Source organism: Vigna radiata, unplaced genomic scaffold (genome assembly GCF_000741045.1).
Source record: "Vigna radiata var. radiata cultivar VC1973A unplaced genomic scaffold, Vradiata_ver6 scaffold_154, whole genome shotgun sequence".
In the NCBI taxonomy this organism is placed as follows: Eukaryota; Viridiplantae; Streptophyta; class Magnoliopsida; order Fabales; family Fabaceae; genus Vigna; species Vigna radiata.
Genome location: NW_014542916.1, coordinates 811,185 through 830,152, shown reverse-complemented (window position 1 = coordinate 830,152; position 18,968 = coordinate 811,185). Strand labels below are relative to the sequence as shown.

At 32.1% G+C, this 18,968-nt stretch overlaps 1 protein-coding gene across 1 annotated transcript; it reads right to left on the bottom strand.

Annotated features, from left to right (window-relative positions):
• Positions 1-3,947: 3,947 nt before the first annotated feature.
• On the bottom strand, positions 3,948-7,648 carry LOC106752516 (UDP-URONIC ACID TRANSPORTER 1). Its single transcript, XM_014634211.2, has 5 exons — positions 7,255-7,648; positions 6,638-7,117; positions 5,674-5,777; positions 4,372-4,600; positions 3,948-4,267 (listed from the first exon to the last, which is right to left on the bottom strand). Exons 1-5 carry the CDS (start codon positions 7,333-7,335, stop codon positions 4,121-4,123), a joined length of 1,041 nt encoding a protein of 346 aa, XP_014489697.1. The 5' UTR covers positions 7,336-7,648; the 3' UTR covers positions 3,948-4,120.
• Positions 7,649-18,968: the final 11,320 nt, after the last annotated feature.

Genomic DNA, 18,968 nt, shown 5'->3' with positions numbered 1-18,968 from the left:
ACGACCTAGGAGTCACTTCCTAGCTATACTGCATTTCTCATATGCAATTAAATTTGTATGGGCCGCGACACCCATCACCTGCCTACCTAGAAGATTACATCCACCAGGTGAACCAATCCTTGACTACTAGAAATAATCTTAAAACTCCTTATCCGATAACTAATCTGCTATGCTGTGATAATTTGTCAGAAAAACACTCCAAATATGTCATGACTATCACTGGAAATAGGGAACCTCAGACTTACAATGAAGCTAAAGACAAAAAGGAATGGATAGAAGCCATGCAGAGAGAAATTAAAGCTTTGCAGGACAACAATACTTGGGTTTTAACTCAATTGCCATCAGGAAAAACCCCTATAGGTTGCAAGTGGGTATATAAAACTAAATACAGGGCTGATGGAAGCATTGAAAGGCATAAGGCCAGGTTAGTGGCAAAGGGTATACCCAACAGGAAGGGATAGATTACCTTGACACTTTTTCCCCAGTTGCTAAACTCACCACTGTTAGACTCTTAATAGCTCTTGCTGCCTCCAATAATTGGTTTCTACACCAATTAGATGTGGACAATGCGTTTCTTCATGGTGACCTCAATGAAGAGGTTTATATGCAGCCACCTCCAGGGCTCAATATTCATACAAAGGGACAGGTTTGCAAACTAACTAAATCTTTATATGGCTTGAAACAAGCAAGCAGACAATGGTTTGAGAAACTGTCCTCTTATCTTACCTCTGTTAAATACAAACAGTCTAGGTCTGATCACTCACTATTTACCAAAAGAACTGCTACACACTTTACTGCATTACTCGTATATGTGGATGACATTGTATTGGCAGGAAATTCCTTAGAAGAAATCAATTACATCAAAGAGCTCCTACACAACAAATTTCGTATAAAGAATCTTGGAGAACTCAAGTACTTTCTCGGACTTGAAGTGGCTAGGTCTAAAAAGGGAATTCACTTGTGTCAAAGAAAATATGCCTTAGACATACTTGAGGAAACTGGAATGGAAGGATGCAAACCTTCTACTACACCCTTTCTTAGAGATACAAGTCTTTTATACAATGAGGACAGCCAACTCAATGATCCTGAATCTTACAGAATATTGATAGGGAAGTTGCTTTATCTTACAAACACTAGACCTGACCTATGTTATACTATCAACTTACTTAGTCAATTTATGCAATTTCCTACAGAGCACCATTATCGGGCTGCCCAGCATGTGCTCAGATACATCAAATCTACTCCTAGTGAAGGGTTGTTTTACGCTGCAGACTCTCCCATGCACCTAAAGAGTTTTAGTGACTCTGATTGGGCTAGTTGTCCTAACACTAGAAGATCAACAACATGTTTTTGTGTTTTTATTGGGACATCTCTTATACCTTGGAAGTCTAAGAAGCAGAAGATCGTTTCCAGGTCATCCACTGAGGCTGAATACAGAGCCCTTGCTGCCACTGTATTTGAAATACAGTGGCTCCATTATTTACTTGAAGACCTTCAAATTAAAGAAGCTGGAGTGCCTGTCCTCTACTGCGTCAACAAATCTGCTCGCCATATTGCTCACAACCAAAGCTTTCACGAACGGACCAAGCATATTGAGCTTGACTGTCACATTGTTCGTGAGAAGATCCAGGAAGGACTTATACACCTTCTCCCTGTGCGTTCCGATGAACAGCTGGCCGACGTCTTCACCAAATTCCCGCATCGCGTCAACTTCAAACAAATCATTCCCAAGCTTGGACTGGTAAATATACACAGTCCAGCTTGAAGGGAGGGTATTGAGAATCCTTCGATTCTCTTAACTGTTTCTGTTAAAACAGTTCTTCACTGTTCCGTTTGAACAGTGGGCCGTTTGTTGGTTTTCCTGTTTCTCGTTCTTCCCCTTGGAACTCTATTTATATAGAGTTCCTTTTTCCCTTTTCNCCNATNAGATACACAAACNATTGTATTTTTCATATGTTCATTCAAATAATAAAAGAAGAGTTTTTTCTTACTCACCGTGACGTGATCTATTTATATAGAGTTCCTTTTTCCCTTTTCCCCCATCAGATACACAAACGATTGTATTTTTCATATGTTCATTCAAATAATAAAAGAAGAGTTTTTTCTTACTCACCGTGACGTGATCTNCAACTTTGTCTTCTGCACCGTCGACGTTCGCCGNCGTATCGGAGCTCCTCCGGCCACCGACATCTGCCTCGGTCTCTCTCCTCCATCAGAGAAAACCTCTGACGCTTCTCTNTCTAAGTCTGTCTTGAAGCAACGCAAATGCCACGTTGCCCTTGATACTCTGCCTTTCTTCTATCGTAATGGGCCAAATTCGTTTTGGGCTCGTAAGTGCACAGTACACGACCCAAACCAATAAATAATGTTAAAGATTAATGTTTTCTATGTAGTCTCCAAGAGCATATGCGAGAATCCTCCAACGGTTACTTCTAAAAGAAGCTTAATAAACTAAGTACCCCTCCGAGTGGTGGAACATGATGACAGAATCGTGGCACACACAATTAATATTGAGCTTTTCAATTCAGAGTGTAACCATTAATCGAATGCCGCAAGCTATTTTGAACTCTTCTACCTTGTCACTTCAACAGGCTATTCTAAAAGACGATAATGGTGTTGTAACAATATTTTTTGTTTGACTAATGCTTATGATGACAACATACCCAAACAAGTGGCTGGTATTGGACAAAAATGGTGTGTAGCAAGAACCTAAGCAGAAACACTCCATTTTCCTATTCATGCTTCTAGACTCTACAGCAGTGTTTATATATATAAAATCTTTACGTATATTATGTTTCTTGATCAACCACGGTATTATACTTTTTATTATGAGCTGGATTTTAAACTCTTCTACCTTGTCACTCACCGGCTTTTCTAAAATACAATAATGGTTGTTCTAACATTTTTTTTACTAATACTTTTGACAAGATACAAAAACAAGTGGCTGCTGGTATTGGACAAAATGGTCTAGCAAGGAAGCTAAGTAGAAATACCAAACGTAGTTTCTGCTCCATTTTCTTATTCAGTACGGTAGTGTTTGTATATCCTCAGTTGTTTTAATTATTTTGTTCATATGTTTAAAAAAAATTAAACTTTTCTATATCTTTAAAATATATTAATATATTTGATTTTTTTTATAATTTCAACCTATTTTGTGATGCTAAAGTTGTTTGTCTACAAGGAACACAAAAATTATGTTTTAGAATTGGTAATATATATAAAATGAAGAGATTTAATTATTTTAATAATAAAAGTTTAAAATAATACAGATAAAATTCTTATAAACAAGTTTTATTATTTTGTAATGTTTTTTTTTAACAAATGAAAATACTTTTTTTTATTATTGTAATGTTTTTTTTATTATGTTAAATTGTTCGATAAAGAAAGAAAGAATGAATTATAATCTAATGAGTAAATTGAACTGAGCCATAATTCACGTTGAAAACAGTTAAGAAAATAAGTTTTTTTGATTTATTGTCTTAATTATAACTGAGATCGATGTTTTTCACTCACTCATCTAAGAAAAAAAATCATTATAAAACAAAGTTCAGACAATCTTGGGAAGCCCGGTTCTTTTGATTGGAGAGTCACATTCAAGTTCCTGTACAACTCTCCAAAATACACGTAATAATCGATTACAAACACCAAAAGACCATGTTAAAAAGCAAATTTGAATTCTTTGTTTCATGGAGATAATACAAATCAATCTATTTGTATATTTAAGACAAGAAATTTTTAATCAATTGAAAACTAGGAATGGTGCAGTGAAAGAAGGGTGAAAGAAGGTAAAAACAATAAGCTAGGTCATCTAGGACTACAAAAAGAGAGAAGTTAAGTTCTATTTTTTTTTTTTTTCAAATAATAGAAGGTTTCCAATCAAGAATGTACACTTTCATATGGAGAATTTGTTGTGTGCTCGATGTCAGCATAAAAAATGGGACGTTGAGTTGGGATAAAATGTACGAGTGATAGATAAATATTTATGTGGTAGATACAACAGCATATTAGTATAAAATCACTTCCTTCTACTCCTACACACGTTACAAGGAATCTTGTTCATATCATAAATAACTACAATAAAATACACGAATAAGACAATGTGGTGAATGCTCTGCCATGTTCATCTAAACCTCCTTTTTGTTTCCCCATATGCAGCTACTCCCATCACAGTAATTGTGTATCCACCCATGCCCACAATAGTCACAGGGTTTCTGAATAGCAGTATGGAGATTACAACAGCCACTGCACCTTTTGCATTGCCTAACACCTGCTTAACATCATTGATGGTTTTAATGGTTAAAATAACTTCTTATTCTTTTAGCTTTTAACTAAACATGTTTCACAATTTATAGTAGTGACAAAGAGGCAAACCTGGAGTGTGAGAGCACTAGTATGTTTGGTCACCAAGAAGTTTGTTAAGTTTGCTGCATAAGCTGTGGTAGAGTTAAGAAAAAGAAGAAGCCACATAGATTTATGGTCCTTTGTAAGCGTGAGTGTCACATCTACCACATTGGGTTCCATGATAAGAGCTGCAGGCAACAAAACTAGGATGGCGATTGGAGACATGTAAAGGAGCAAATTCATCGAGTTCAACTTTTCCCTGTTAAGTTGAAGTATAAGAAACATTATTATAACCATTGGTACCAGCTAAGAAAAAGACTTATCCAGTTCTCGTTAACTAAGTCCAAGAGGAATCACAACTTCTTCTCATTGTCATACTGATACTATCTTTCCACCACTTATTGCAAAAGAAATATCAGGGTATTAGAAGTTCTATTTTTCGTTTTCAATTGTATAAGAGCAGTGGAGAGGAATAAAAAGAGAGAGAAAAGAAATGCACGCTTCTCAGGCAGGTAGCATTGTTCTACCAGCCCGTTTTTCATTCAAGTAACAATGATATATGAGAGTCTGATTGGAAACAGAGTTGGAAGACCTTCTCTACTAGAAAATGCTCTATATTTCCAGTAGAAAAGCTCACAAAAGCACTTCTAACTGGTACAAGTCCAAACATGCTTAATTACACAAGTTGGTAAAGAGGCCCTTGTTTTACCGAATCTATTTTGGTTCCTGAAAATGCAGTAGTTTGCAGGAAAAGAAAAAGTGTATTTGAACAGTTTTCTTTTTTCTCACATATCCCAGATGAATCGGTTAGCTACTTTTTTCTAGTGTTAAACTTAAGCAAGCAACATTAGCTACACAACTTTCCACTGAACAGTTACAATACCTATAACAAGCTGAAGAATAAACAATATCCATTAAAGCAATGTTATAACATATGTTCCTGAATCAACAATTCACATAACTTATCACTCCGCAACCTTCCCTAATGATCAATCATTAGTTGCAAATACCATGGTTGATGTATGTTTATCGATCACAACACCAATTAAAGTTTTCAGCAATTTATTAAAAAAAAAAAACTAAGATGTTAATTATGAGTCATGACATCATATCTTCCAGACACAGTAAGGTAAAAACTTCCTAAATACATCCTTCAATGGTTGTTTACCAAGAAAAGTATGCTTAGACAGCTAGCTCCTTACAAATGCAAAAATTACGGTTTGAAGGGGACCATATGGTTGCAGATTTCAGTAATCTTAGATATAATTTTCAATTGAAGTTAGATGAAAAAGAGATAGTCGGAAATACTAGCTATGGTGTAGAATATTTTACCCTTCAGAAGAAAGTAAAAGGCCCTGAAGGACAGACTTGAAAGCTCTTGCAGCGGTAGCACTTAGGCACATAACGAATCCAAATAAGTGAAACCCTGGCTCACCCTGTAATCACCAAGAAAATCTTGATGCTCCATAGAGGCAAAATGAATAAACACGGAAAACAGAAAGGAAAATATGCACCAAGCAGATCAAGGGAACTACTACTACTAGCCAGTCATTCATCAAATTTACAAATTATATTGGGTGTGCATGCAATACACTGAATGCCACAACAATGAGAAGCAGATAACTAAAAAGAGCCTAATTCATGACAAGCTTCAGGGAGATATCGTAATCGTATATATAACCTGATTAAATGAAGAAACAAAAAATACATACATATATATATATATATATANATATATATATATATATATATATATATATATATATATATATATATATATATATATATATATCTGATATAAGCTGATAAACTAGAACGGTGCAGATCCAAAAAGAAGAAAGAAAAGCATAACAGAGAATAATGTCAAGAAGCACCATTTTCCCAGTGTCCTGAAATTTCACCATCTATTTCATGTGAGAGAAAAAACAGGAAATGGAAAAGAAGAGCCCTCCCCTTGTCATTGTTTTGCAGTTCTTGAAAAAGTTGAGATCTCATTAACTTCTCCGGTAGCAATTCATCACAAATAATATCCTTGTAATTTTCAAACAATCACAGACCAACTAAATCGCACAAACAATCACAACCCAATCTGCCCAACATCACTTCAGATCTGGAGTGGCACATGAAACATGATACAGTATTGAAATGTCTCCATAGTTACACAAACACCCTTCACAAATCAGTAATCAAGGCCCCTATCCCAATCTCAAAAGGAAACGCACACCCATGATTAGTCACAACATTCAAATACAACAAGACAATCGAAATGACTGAGATTAGGGAGAACCGAGCATACCCCACTTGCAATGACAACCCCAGCAACAACAGGAACAAGGGCAGCATACGTAACCCAAGCTTCTCTCTTAAGGGTAGCCAAATAGGCAAAGACAGCAGTGAAAAAGGGTGTGGTTGCCCCGACCGCCTGGTTGAAGGACACGGCGAGGTACCTGAGGGATATGTTGCCACCCACCACAGAGGCACAGAAGACAAGACTCAAAGTTGCAATCTTCATGAACTGGGACCTCGATTTGATCATTTGCTGAGGCACCACCTTGAAGAACACAATGGAGATATAGCTGAAAACAGCACAGGCTGACATGTGGCACATTGTGAGGAAGATGGGGAATTTGAACCCATAGTTTGAAAGCAGGTACTTGTTGAGAAGGATCACACCAATGTTTGAAGAGTACCAAAGTGTCACCAGAAAACATATGAACAGATTCTCCTTGCTGTTGGAGGACATTGTCTTCCCGTTCTTCCCTCCACTCCCTCCTCCCTGGATTTCCAATTTTTCACAATATCAACAACCTTTCATCATTACATTCTCGATACTCAAAACAATAATAATTAAAAAAATGTACTTTTTTATTATATTTAATCTCTTTTTGTGCTTTTCTTTTTATATCGACTTACCCCACTTTCTTTCACCGTGGCCTTGCCTTCATTTTCAAAGGAGGCTTTGGATCTCATGCTGTAAGAACCATGTGTGCTCATTGAAACTTTTTGTTGGTATGTTTCCTGTGGATGGGTCACAAACCCTGCTTTTATTTTGTTAACAACGACAATGGGCTCTTAAATTTTAGATGTTCTCGGCCATCGCATTCAGCATTGGCGATCGTGAACGTTGGTTGAAAGCTTGTGGAATAGAATTGAGTGGGATTTTGGTAACGTTATTTGCAGTGGTGTTGTTCCAAATTAGAGGGAAAGGACCATTTATAGAAAGGTTATTGTTTGACATTTTCAATGAACCACTCAACAATCTTATGCATCAAGGGCTATCAACACTCTCTCTTAACCGATCATTGTGCTCACATTTTTAAAACTAACAGAATACCATCCAACAAAAATCTTTACACAAATTTTAGATATTTTCTAATGAACTCCGGTTGCTTCATTAGCTAAATTTGTTGCAAATTTCAACTAAATTTAATAAAAGTTAATGCAATGGTAGGAAAAGTAAGCTTTTTTTTCTCTTGGAATAATATGAGTGACAAAATTGAAACAGAACCCTAATATGAAAAAAAAAAATTGCTATGCGAATGAATGCGAGAAGCGGTGGAAACGACACGCTGCGAATAAAACGACAAAGATCTGACAGTGTCGTATGATGTGATCTTTCTTTGATTTGTGTTCCAAACGCAAACTCTTCCATCTGCCACCGACACTCATGCTAAGGGATTTTCATAAAAAACTATCTAATCAATTTCTTTTTTTTTCTTTATTCAGATTCATATATTTCCTTTTTAGAGATGTGACTATTTTCTGTTCTTATATTAAAATATATGATATTTAACTCACTTTTTTTATTGTTTTGCAAAAATTTTGTTAACTTTCCTTTTAAGAAAATATTATTCAATAGCTTTTAAGCACTCATCAACTAAATGTTACCCTATTATTTATATTTATGCGAGTACACACTTCTTTCATAATATTAAAAGTAACAAAATTATTATTATAAAATCAAATATAAATATTTTCTATGATTTTATTATAAATAATTTTAATTTATTTTATAGATAGTTTTATAATTAAAAAAATACTTAGGTTTGAAAAACGATAAAAAAATTATTAAATTAAAAATAAATTATTTAAAAAATAAAATTAATAAAATAGTTAATTTAATTTTAAAAGAAAAGATTAAAAAATAAATGTAAACACTGCTTGCTAACTTATCTAACATCTTAAAATGTAATTTTAGTTGAGAAAAATATTTTTCATATATTATATAGATTATAAATTTTAGGGTTAAGAATTTTTGAATAATTTTTTATCTTTTTATTTTTTATTTTAAATTAAAAATAAAAATTATTAAAATACTTATACATTTAAAGTATTTTTTTTTTATGAATAGAGATTATTTTGTCAACTAAAATTATCTTGTATACTTTAAGAGGTTAAGTAATCTTTAATAAATATATATATATATATATATATATATATATATATATATATATAATTAATAGATGAAATTTAATATTTAAAAATTACAAATACTTCTTTTTAATTAGTTAACGTTGTTGTTAGTCACATCATATTTTTAGTTTTGATCAAAGGCGGGTTATTTGTTGCTTTTATGTTCTTACTTATCCGAGTATTTTTTTTTTTATATATATATGTAATATTCACTTCCTTCGTTAGTGTGTGGATTTAAAGCATACATGTTTATGCAAGTTATTTGTAACTTCTAATGATGCATGCATATGTATATTTCAGGTGTTGTTCTATTTTTGAAATAGATTCATTGTGGTTTAGTTAATACTATGAATGCTATTTTTCATATTCGACAATTGAATTTTTTAAAAATTACTTTATTTGACTAGCATTTGTAATGGTTAAAGAAACAGTTATATTTTATTTTGTTGATTTACATACTTAATTTTCGTCTTATATTTAATATATATATATATATATATATATATATATATATATCCTAATATATTTAGAAAATAATTTGTAATGTAAATATGAAAGAAAGGTAAATAAAAAATCTTACAAATAATTTATTAAGATTAAAAAATCTTATCATATTTTTTAAAATTTAAAAGGAAAAAACTTAAACAACACATGCAAAAAAAAAAAAATATTAAGTATTGTTGATATAGTGAAAACTATATATGAGATTAATTTCTTTTGTTGAATATACACATATAGGTCTTTTATTTATAATAGAAGAAATATGGATTAAACACAAAATACAAAAATGATATAATAACAAACTAACTAAACATAAAAGATAAAGATAAGATACACATAATATTTCTAACACTCCTCCTCAAGCTTGTGAATACAAAATCGTATGCACCAAACTTGCTACTAATATAATTAATAGACTTAGTGACAATATTTGATTTTGCACTTGAGTGACACCAAATTGTTAATGATTTGCGAAGACGAAATACCAACTTGGAAGACTACCCTTGAGCAACAAATCTGGGAGGTTACTCTATGTAAATCTTTTCTTGCAAATCGCTATTAAGAAATGCATTGTTGACATCTAGTGGATAGAGAGGTCAATATTGAAGAGCAACCGTGGCTATAAATAAATTAACAAAAGCCATCTTTTCCACAAGAGAAAAAGGATATAAAAAAAGGTCAAATGCAATGCTGACAAAAGGGAATTCAAAAGAGACAACAACAAAAGAAGTTATGGATGAACAAGAGAGAAACCTTAAAAGTCCATGATTCTCCAAACAAGGCACTTGAAAAAGAAAAAAGAGCAACATTGATGCTCTAAATGGTTGCCTAAGAGGAGACAGGACATGTGACCATGCACGATGAACCTAAAAGAAGAAAAAGAGCCACATCGACGCTTTAAGATGTGCCATCACGCATAATGGAAAAGGGAACAAATCCACAACTTCAAAAGGAAAAGGCATTGAGAACACATAAGAGCTCCGATGAAGGTTTCTGATGGCACGGTAGTCGCTTCGCCGAGACAATCAAAATCGTATGATCGTTGGTCGAAATTAAAACTCCGATAGTGTCAACGGTAGATAATGGTGTTGCCGACAACAATAGGTGTAGTGAAAAAGGCAATAGAATTTTTTTCTCAAAAGAAGCCGACTCTAGATACCCTATTGAATATAGTGAAAACTATGTATGAAATTAATTTCTCTTATGTTGAATATACACATAGGGTTCTCTATTTATAATAGAAGAAATACGGGTCAAACCCAAAATACAAATAAGAAATATTAACAAACTAACTAAAGATAAAAGATAAAGATAATATATCTAACAATTATAATAAATATTAATTAAATACTAATATGATATATATGCTTAATATTTCTTACACTAAATGCGTTAAATACCGAGTACCTTTATTAAGTCTTTAAATATTAATATTTTAAAGAGTATTGTCAAATAATTCTTAAAAATATTTTGAAGAATATAAAATTACTCTTATAAGTGTCTTGTTTTTATATCCTTGATAGAACGAGTTGTATTATAGATTAGACAAGTTAGGCCACTTTCTAAGTTGTATCTGCTTTGTTATTCGGTTTTCACGATGTTCACAATGTCCGGATGGCACCTAAGAAGGTACTTTGATGTTAAAGTCAATAAATAATTATTTGGTTAGCAATCGATGCATATTATGTGTATGTTATGTTAAAGTCATACGTACTTGAGACCTTTATATATATATATATATATATATATATATATATATATATATATATATATATATATATATATATATATATATATATATATTAGTTGTGATGGACATTTACCTTTTGTTGACCTATAATCATGGCCTAATCATACCTTAATATGCTTTAAGAGGTTAATTCGCCATTACCATTATTAATTTGATCATGCTATCATTGGTCGACCATGTTGTTCAGCCCAAAAATGTTGTAACTGGTTGGTCATGCAGTAAACAGTCGATCTAGAATGGACGCATGGGATAGGCTAGAGAGCTTGGCTAGACCAAGTCGGTCTTGAAGCTCGGTTGAAGCAAGTTGGTCTTTGGTTGGAATATGTTGTTTTTTAACTAGAGTAGGTCGAGCTTTGGTTGGAAAAGGTCAGCCTAAATACCTCGGCCAGAGCAGGTCGACTTAAAAAGCTTAGCATAAAAAGTTCAATATATAAAGATCACCCTAAAGTGCTAAGTTGAAGCATGTCGACTTAGAGAATTCAATTTGTAAAGATTGGTTTGGACAACTCGACTGAAGTTGATTACTTTATAGAGTTTAATATGTAGAACTTAGCTTGTAAAACTTAGATAACTTGACAAAAAGAGTTTGATCCATAGAACTCAATCTCAAAAGCTCGATATACTTGAAAAAAAAATTGACCTAACAAAGTTGGCATAGAAAAGATTGACATGAAGGAGTTCAACGGTAAAAACAAATGTTGTCATGTGATAAATATTCATCTTATTATTATCAATTTTTTAAGAAGGACTTGATAGCAATTTAGAGTATATTTCGTTGCATTTCTAAAATTTGACTTTAAGATCGTATTATTAAGATATTCACAATCAATTAATGTTCTTTTTCCTTCTTTTATGAAACATTTAATGCCAAAGTCAATGAATGGCTAAGTCATCCATCCTTAAAAGAATTTAATACATTCCTACCACTAACAGTTAATAATTTGGTTTGTAATCAATACACATATTAAATACCAGTTTTAATGACTACAAAATTTTATATATATATATATATATATATATATATATATATATATATATATGTGTGTGTGTATTTAACTAATATGTTTTTTTTTTAGTTTAAATTTTCCTTTTTTTCGGAGCTCTTAAAGTTTCTTCCATTCTTTACACACACAACACTTTCTTTATAGCAAAAGCTAAAACTTAATTTTAACATCACCCTCTATTTCTGTTCCATCTAAAAATAAATATACCTGTAAATATAGACATGAGCTCTTTTTTTTTTTTTTTTAATTCTTATGATTAGTTGGGTGAGAAATTCACATGACCTCCATCCTTACAATTTTTATTATTAAAATTTTATACTTTGTTTAAGTACATATCACTTGTGCAAATTATTTATTCACATTTAATATACTTTTTTTTATCATAAGTCACTCATAATATGTTATTATTTGTCTCTCTTCTGTATTTTTTCCTATTTATATTGATGTTTTGTATTTATTATATGATATTTTATTCTATAGGTTTAGAATTGCATTGTAATAAGTTATGTATGAATATATAACTTTGACTGTGGAAAAGGATAAGAAACATATTTAGAGCGGACTTGAAGCCCTTAAAAGGAGACATGTAATGAAATAGGAAAAAGGTTATTGCTTCGTGCATCTTATCAAATTTCTCTCAGCATCCTATCATTCTGGATTTCATTTTCTGGAACACATTAACAAATTTGGATTTTTTTTTTCCGAAGAAAATCACCTCTCTCTTATTACAGAAAAAAAAATTCCAAAGCTTTTAATGGGAGGGAGAAATTTGATAGATTGGAAGAAGTTTTTGCCTAGGAAAAAAAATTCATATTTGAGATGGACTATGTAGTCTTTTTAGGGTTTGTTCTTCATTTTAGTTTTCATATTTAATTTGTCATGTTCTTTTATTCTTATCTTGAATCATGCCATTTTTTTCAAACTGGTTTTTCATCATCACCAACAATCTACATGTTTGTTGGTTCTCTATAATAATCATGTAACAGGAGTTGAAATGATTTTGTCAACAACACATTCGAGAGAACAAATAAGATGAAGTAATTGATGAAAATGCTTATAAAATGTCAGTTTTATTGGCTGATGATGCATTAGAGAAATATATATAGTCAAGTTAGGAAACTATGAAAAACCTTAAAAAAAAAATAGTTTTCGAAATCAAATTAAGGTTCAAGAGTTTATTACATGTGAAAAAGAAATTATTAACAAACCATTACCTTCGTCTTAAAACGTTTTCTTTTAACTAAGTGTAAAAAAAAGAAAATTTTTAAGATATTAATTTTTCAAACAATAAAATCAAAACAAAACAATGTATATATACACATAATAAAAACACATTTAATTTTATTTGTGTTTGACAATGATTGATATTACTTTTACTTACTTTCATTCATAAATCATGTAATTTTTTTTTTTTGAAAAACTATTTAGAAAATATTTTTTATTTTTATTTTTATTTTTTAAAGTGGATTCGTTTTTATGTATTTTCATTCACAATGAAAAATTAAGATGACAAATTTTTTTTTCTAAAAAAATCTATTGGAAAAAATGTGTTTTTTTTTTTTGTTTGGTGAGTCTAACAAAGATTGATCTTGTTTGTACATATTTTCATTCATAGTGAAAAATCAAGGATAATATACTTTTAAAAAAAAAACTATTAGAGAAAATGTTGATTTTTAATTGATAAAATCCAAATTATTCATCTAAAATTAAGCTAAGTAGAAATTAATCTCTTGTAATTAAGTTAATAAAATTCCTACAATTAGGTTATTAAATATTATGTAATTGTGATGTGCGTAATTAAATTCTTGATTTAGATACTCTTATGCATATATACCTATCTCTAATATATAATGGCATACATTCAAATCCTTTTTTTTTCTTACATGATATCATGAGCCTCTCTCTTGTTCAGACCTCGCCTCTTTCTATTTGACGTTGTGTGCTCCTTCTATTTTCCTCATCGCCTTACGCTCCAAGGCTTTCTTTAGTGCTGCCACACTTCCCAATTATTGTTGCGCCTTCGCTCCACCAACATCTTGCTTCCGCACCTTTACTTTATTCCTTATCCAACTTGTGTGTTGTCCATCCTCTTTTAGTAGCCATGAGTCGCCCCTCTCTTCCACTTGCGTGTCATCTCCTGGTTGCAACAATCATGCAATGCCACTTGCCAGCCCAACTGCCACTTCTAATTTTGCGTCATACACCAATGTCCCACCATTAATGACATGTCTTCAACAAACTTTTATCTTGACTCCTCATTGGGTAAACTTGAATTTTACCTAACACTCACAGTTACTAAAATATAAAATAACATCATTTTTATGTTGGACATGGAGAAAGACCATTATGTTATGTGGGCTAAATTTTTTGAAACTCATGCTCGAGCTACCAAAGTGTTTCACCATATCATCCTTAAACCTATAAAGGAACTTCTGACCCCAACTGATGCTAATTACGAATAATGAAGCACTCTTGATTCTATTTTACTTTAGTGGATCTACTATATCATCTCTTTTGATCTCCTCACCACTGTCATGGAGAAAGGCTCCATGGCTATGACTACCTAAATCGTTTATTTATCATTTTTTAGGACAACCAAAATCATTGTCTTGTTGTTCTCGAGTAGGATTTCTCTTCCACTCAAACAAATCTCTAATCAATTGACAAATGTTGTTCTCGAGTAGGATTTCTCTTCCACTAAAATAAATCGTTTAGCTGCCATTTTTCAGGATAACTTTTCGAATGATTCTGCATACTGTCAACGACTCAAACAAATCTCCAATCAATTGACAGATGTTGGTGCTTCTGTCAACGGTCATCGTTTGATACTATAACTAGTCTCTGGTTTGTTCGGCCCTTTCGTGGTGTAGCCACCCTAATCTGTTAGATCAACCCTTTGCCTTCCTTTCTCCAGACCTGTTCTATGTTAACTCTCGAGGAATATGGTTTGGCGAAGATGAAAACAATTGCTTCTCACACCACCATGTATATTTTAGCTTCATGGGACCTTGATCACTCCTCATAACAATGCTCCCACCGTCACTCAAAATATCGTTTTGGGTCCAATCGTAATTGCAAAAATAAAGGCAACTATGGTAGATGTATTGACATAGTAGATCCCACTCAAAGGGTTCATTTGATTTGTCTACTTCTCTTGTTGTAGCTCATTCTCCATCATCACAACCACCTAAGTCTGTTCCTCGATATCCTTGGGATTTGACTCCTCCTCCTTGAGGCATGCCTCTTTATCCTTTTCTTACATCTTAGTGGACTCACCCCATAAAACCTTCAAAGCAAGCTGACACTATGGGTCAACGTCCTTATGCTCACACTGCCACAACTTCCCTAGTACCCATCATTATGATCGTTGTTATGCACACCACGTCCTTAACACCTCCTGACAGCATGCGGTACATGGACACTAGAGTTGGGATGATCATGTTGAACCCGACAATCAAGCACTACTACAGGTACAGTTTGACTCGAATAAATCTCAGATTACTCAGAGCCGAGGTCTTGGTGGCAGAGAATGTAGTGGACATGGAGAGCCCAACCCACAATGGATTGAAGAGTAAAATTATTTGTGCGGGTCACGTGATGAGTGTGTATCGGGAGATTTTCCCAACAACTAGAGCCCCGTCTCACTCAATGGAATCACAAAGTAATCTCACGTCTTATTCTAATTTGATCCACCTAAATTAAACACTAATTATTGGTAGTGGTTAAGATATTCCAATTCAGGATTTTGATCACACAATCCTTCCTACATCAAATCAACATAAACCTTTCGACCTTAACCACGTCTCGCACACATTGCATATTATAAAAAAATTATTTTTTTTTGCGACAACTTACTATTGATCATAGAATACTGCTCAATGCTAAAAAACGAGTGTCTTATTAACTTGGGTAGCGCTCAATGCCCAAGAATCAAAGTCTCACTATTTTTCTAGCGCTCAACCATACACTAGTATCACTCAGCCCTACACCAGTATCGCTCAACCCTATATCAATATCGTTCAACCCTATACCAAAAAATCAACAACTTCATTTTCTGCAAATTGGAGTAGAGACCTGTTTAGTTGACCAAATTTGTATTCCTAACTCAATGAAGAGTTCTAAAATAGGTTTTGATGTCAGATTGAACATCAATTCGCTCAATTAATTTAGAATCCCCATTTCTACAATTCTAAACCAAACTAAACAAAATAAGTAAAATTCAACATCACTTGTGTCAACAACACAAAAACTCATATAACAGATTTCACCTATTTCAAATTGGATTTTATGAACTAAAAAGCTAAACAAGTCATAAATGGCCTAAAAACAAACCCCAAACATAAGGTTTCTCTACAGAACAATTCCTTTAGAAATCCACCTATAAAAACTCCCAAATTAGAACAAAAAGCTAGCCAAGACTCTCATATTTCACTACATCAAGATTTAACAAAAAATTTCAACCACTTATAACTTCAATTACATCAGCTCAAGTGGCCAAAATAAGTAACAACCAATAAGAAGTCACAAGAAGGTAATTTCATTATCAAATACACACATTTAGATTCAAGTTCAAGCATCTATACCACAACATAACATAATCTTAATAAGCTTAATCTTTTTAATCAAACTCAAACATACCGACTCATATTATTAAAACATTAAAATAATAGAAAAGAGGTATTTAGATTCCCTTACCTTAAGAGGTCCCAATTGCTCTACAAGAGCTAAGATGACTCCACCAGCTCAAGGAACTCTATCCGCACCTACAAATCACAGAAACATGATCAGGGTATACCTTTAAAATCACTAATCAACAAAGAGTCTTATATAAGACTCAGATGACACATGCAAAAATATTTCGGCTCGCATGCAAAGAAAACGAGACAAACCAAAGAAAAAAATAGTAGAAATTAACTTACTATTTTAGAGAAACTAATAAGATAAACTTAAAGATCTCGCCGTTATGATCATTTAGGCAGTCACTGATCTTTAAATAGATGAACGTAGGAGAATAACTTCTAGAGGGAAGTTAGGGAACTCTAGAAAAATGGTTTGTAAAGAGATGATAATGAAACTCTTTTATAACGAAATTATTTATATTAAAACAATTCAATATTAAAATAATCGAGTCGCACTATTTTTAACTACTATCATTTCTAAAATACCATTTTCTAGGTCTTTACAAGTGCCATACCAGAAAATATGCAAAGTTCAGTTTTGATCTCATGAACTCAAGGCTTATTCAAATGACTAATTTAGTATTATTGACTTATATCTATCCAAAAACGAGTTTCAATGTCAAATAGATACCAATTTTCCCAAATGACTATAAACTCAGTTTATCATATTAACACCAAACCAAAACAAATTCAAAACAACACACACCATCATATTTCATAATTAAATTTCACAAAAGATTTCAGTCTATAATTTCACTCATTTAGACAACAATTTCCTTCATTCAAATCTATATTACATTTATCATGTAACCAAAACAGAATTCACAACCCAACTACAAATTTCAGTTCAAATTCAACATGTAGCAAAGACTAGAAATGAGCCATTAACCTTAAAATACAATAATTAACTTTCCTTACCTACTAGAAGCTCAAACCTCTTTATGAAACATAGAAATACTCCAACAAATCAAAGAACTCTATCTACTCTTACAAATCACATAAACATGATCAATGTATGTCATTAGAACCATTGATCAACATAGAGTCTTATAGAAGACTCAAACGACACATGTGACAAAAAGGTATACATGCATCGGAGAACGCATAAATTAGAAAAAAAAGTAGAAACTAATATAATTTTTTTGAAAGAACTGCTAGGATAGACTTGTAGACCTTGCCTCAATGATCACTTAGACACTCCTTAATCTTCAAATATTTGAAATAATAAGTGGGAAGACTTAAAAAGAGAATAGATGTTCCTAAGAGTAAAAGTTTTAGACAAATAATATTTTTCTAGATAATAAAACTTGTTAATTGAAATGTTATTTATATGTTTAAATTTTAATATTAAAATAAACTAATTTCATTATTTAGAACATTCTAATACTCTATTTATAGTTATTTTAATAGAAAAACCAAAAATTAAGTATAAGATATTGTGTATCTAATTAGGATTTCTTCAAAAATAGAAAAAAAAAGAATTAAAAAAAAATAACAAGACTTTTACAATAAAAAAAATCATAATTATGTACACGACTTTTTTATATATGTTAAATTCGTGTAGCGAATTATGACTTTCAATATAATAAAAATAATTTCTTTCTAAAAGTTAAAATTATATTTAGAAACATGACTTTATTTTGTCGTGAAGTTGTGTTTCTTAGTTAAATTAATCTATTTTCGATATTTTTTTTAAATTCTACCTGTTTAGATAATAATCATACATAATTAAGTGGCCAAGATCCTTAAGCAATAGTGTTAATTGAACTTACCCCTTACACAACCTTGCATAATCAGAAGTTAAAACCAATAACGTGAGTGCTCACTTCAAATTCAATGGAATATAGGCTTCTTTATGAAGAAGTAGTCCAAGTGTTTAGCTCTAATAGTTGAGTCAAAACAAGAATTGGAACTGGAAAGCCAAGAAGAAGGCAAAAAATAGAAAAATGAGTAACAGGATGAAATTGCCAAATTTGATATAGGGCTTTGAATTTAAAATGCATGTGTGTTGCATTGCAGCACCAAAACAAGAGAAGAAGTGCATGTGACAAATTTCAGAGTGGTTGAGGCTTCCTTCTCCTCTGCAAAGTGAATTGGCAACATCAGACATGTCTGCTGCTAAAAATGATTGGGAAATTAGAGAATATCATAATCATGGCAAAAGAAGTGAGCTTTAAGTCTAACTCGACTTTACAAAACCAGCTTGTAAGGTGAGATTTACATCTCACTTATATATTATATTTTAGCTTTATTTTTAGTTGATGTGAGACTTCCAACACA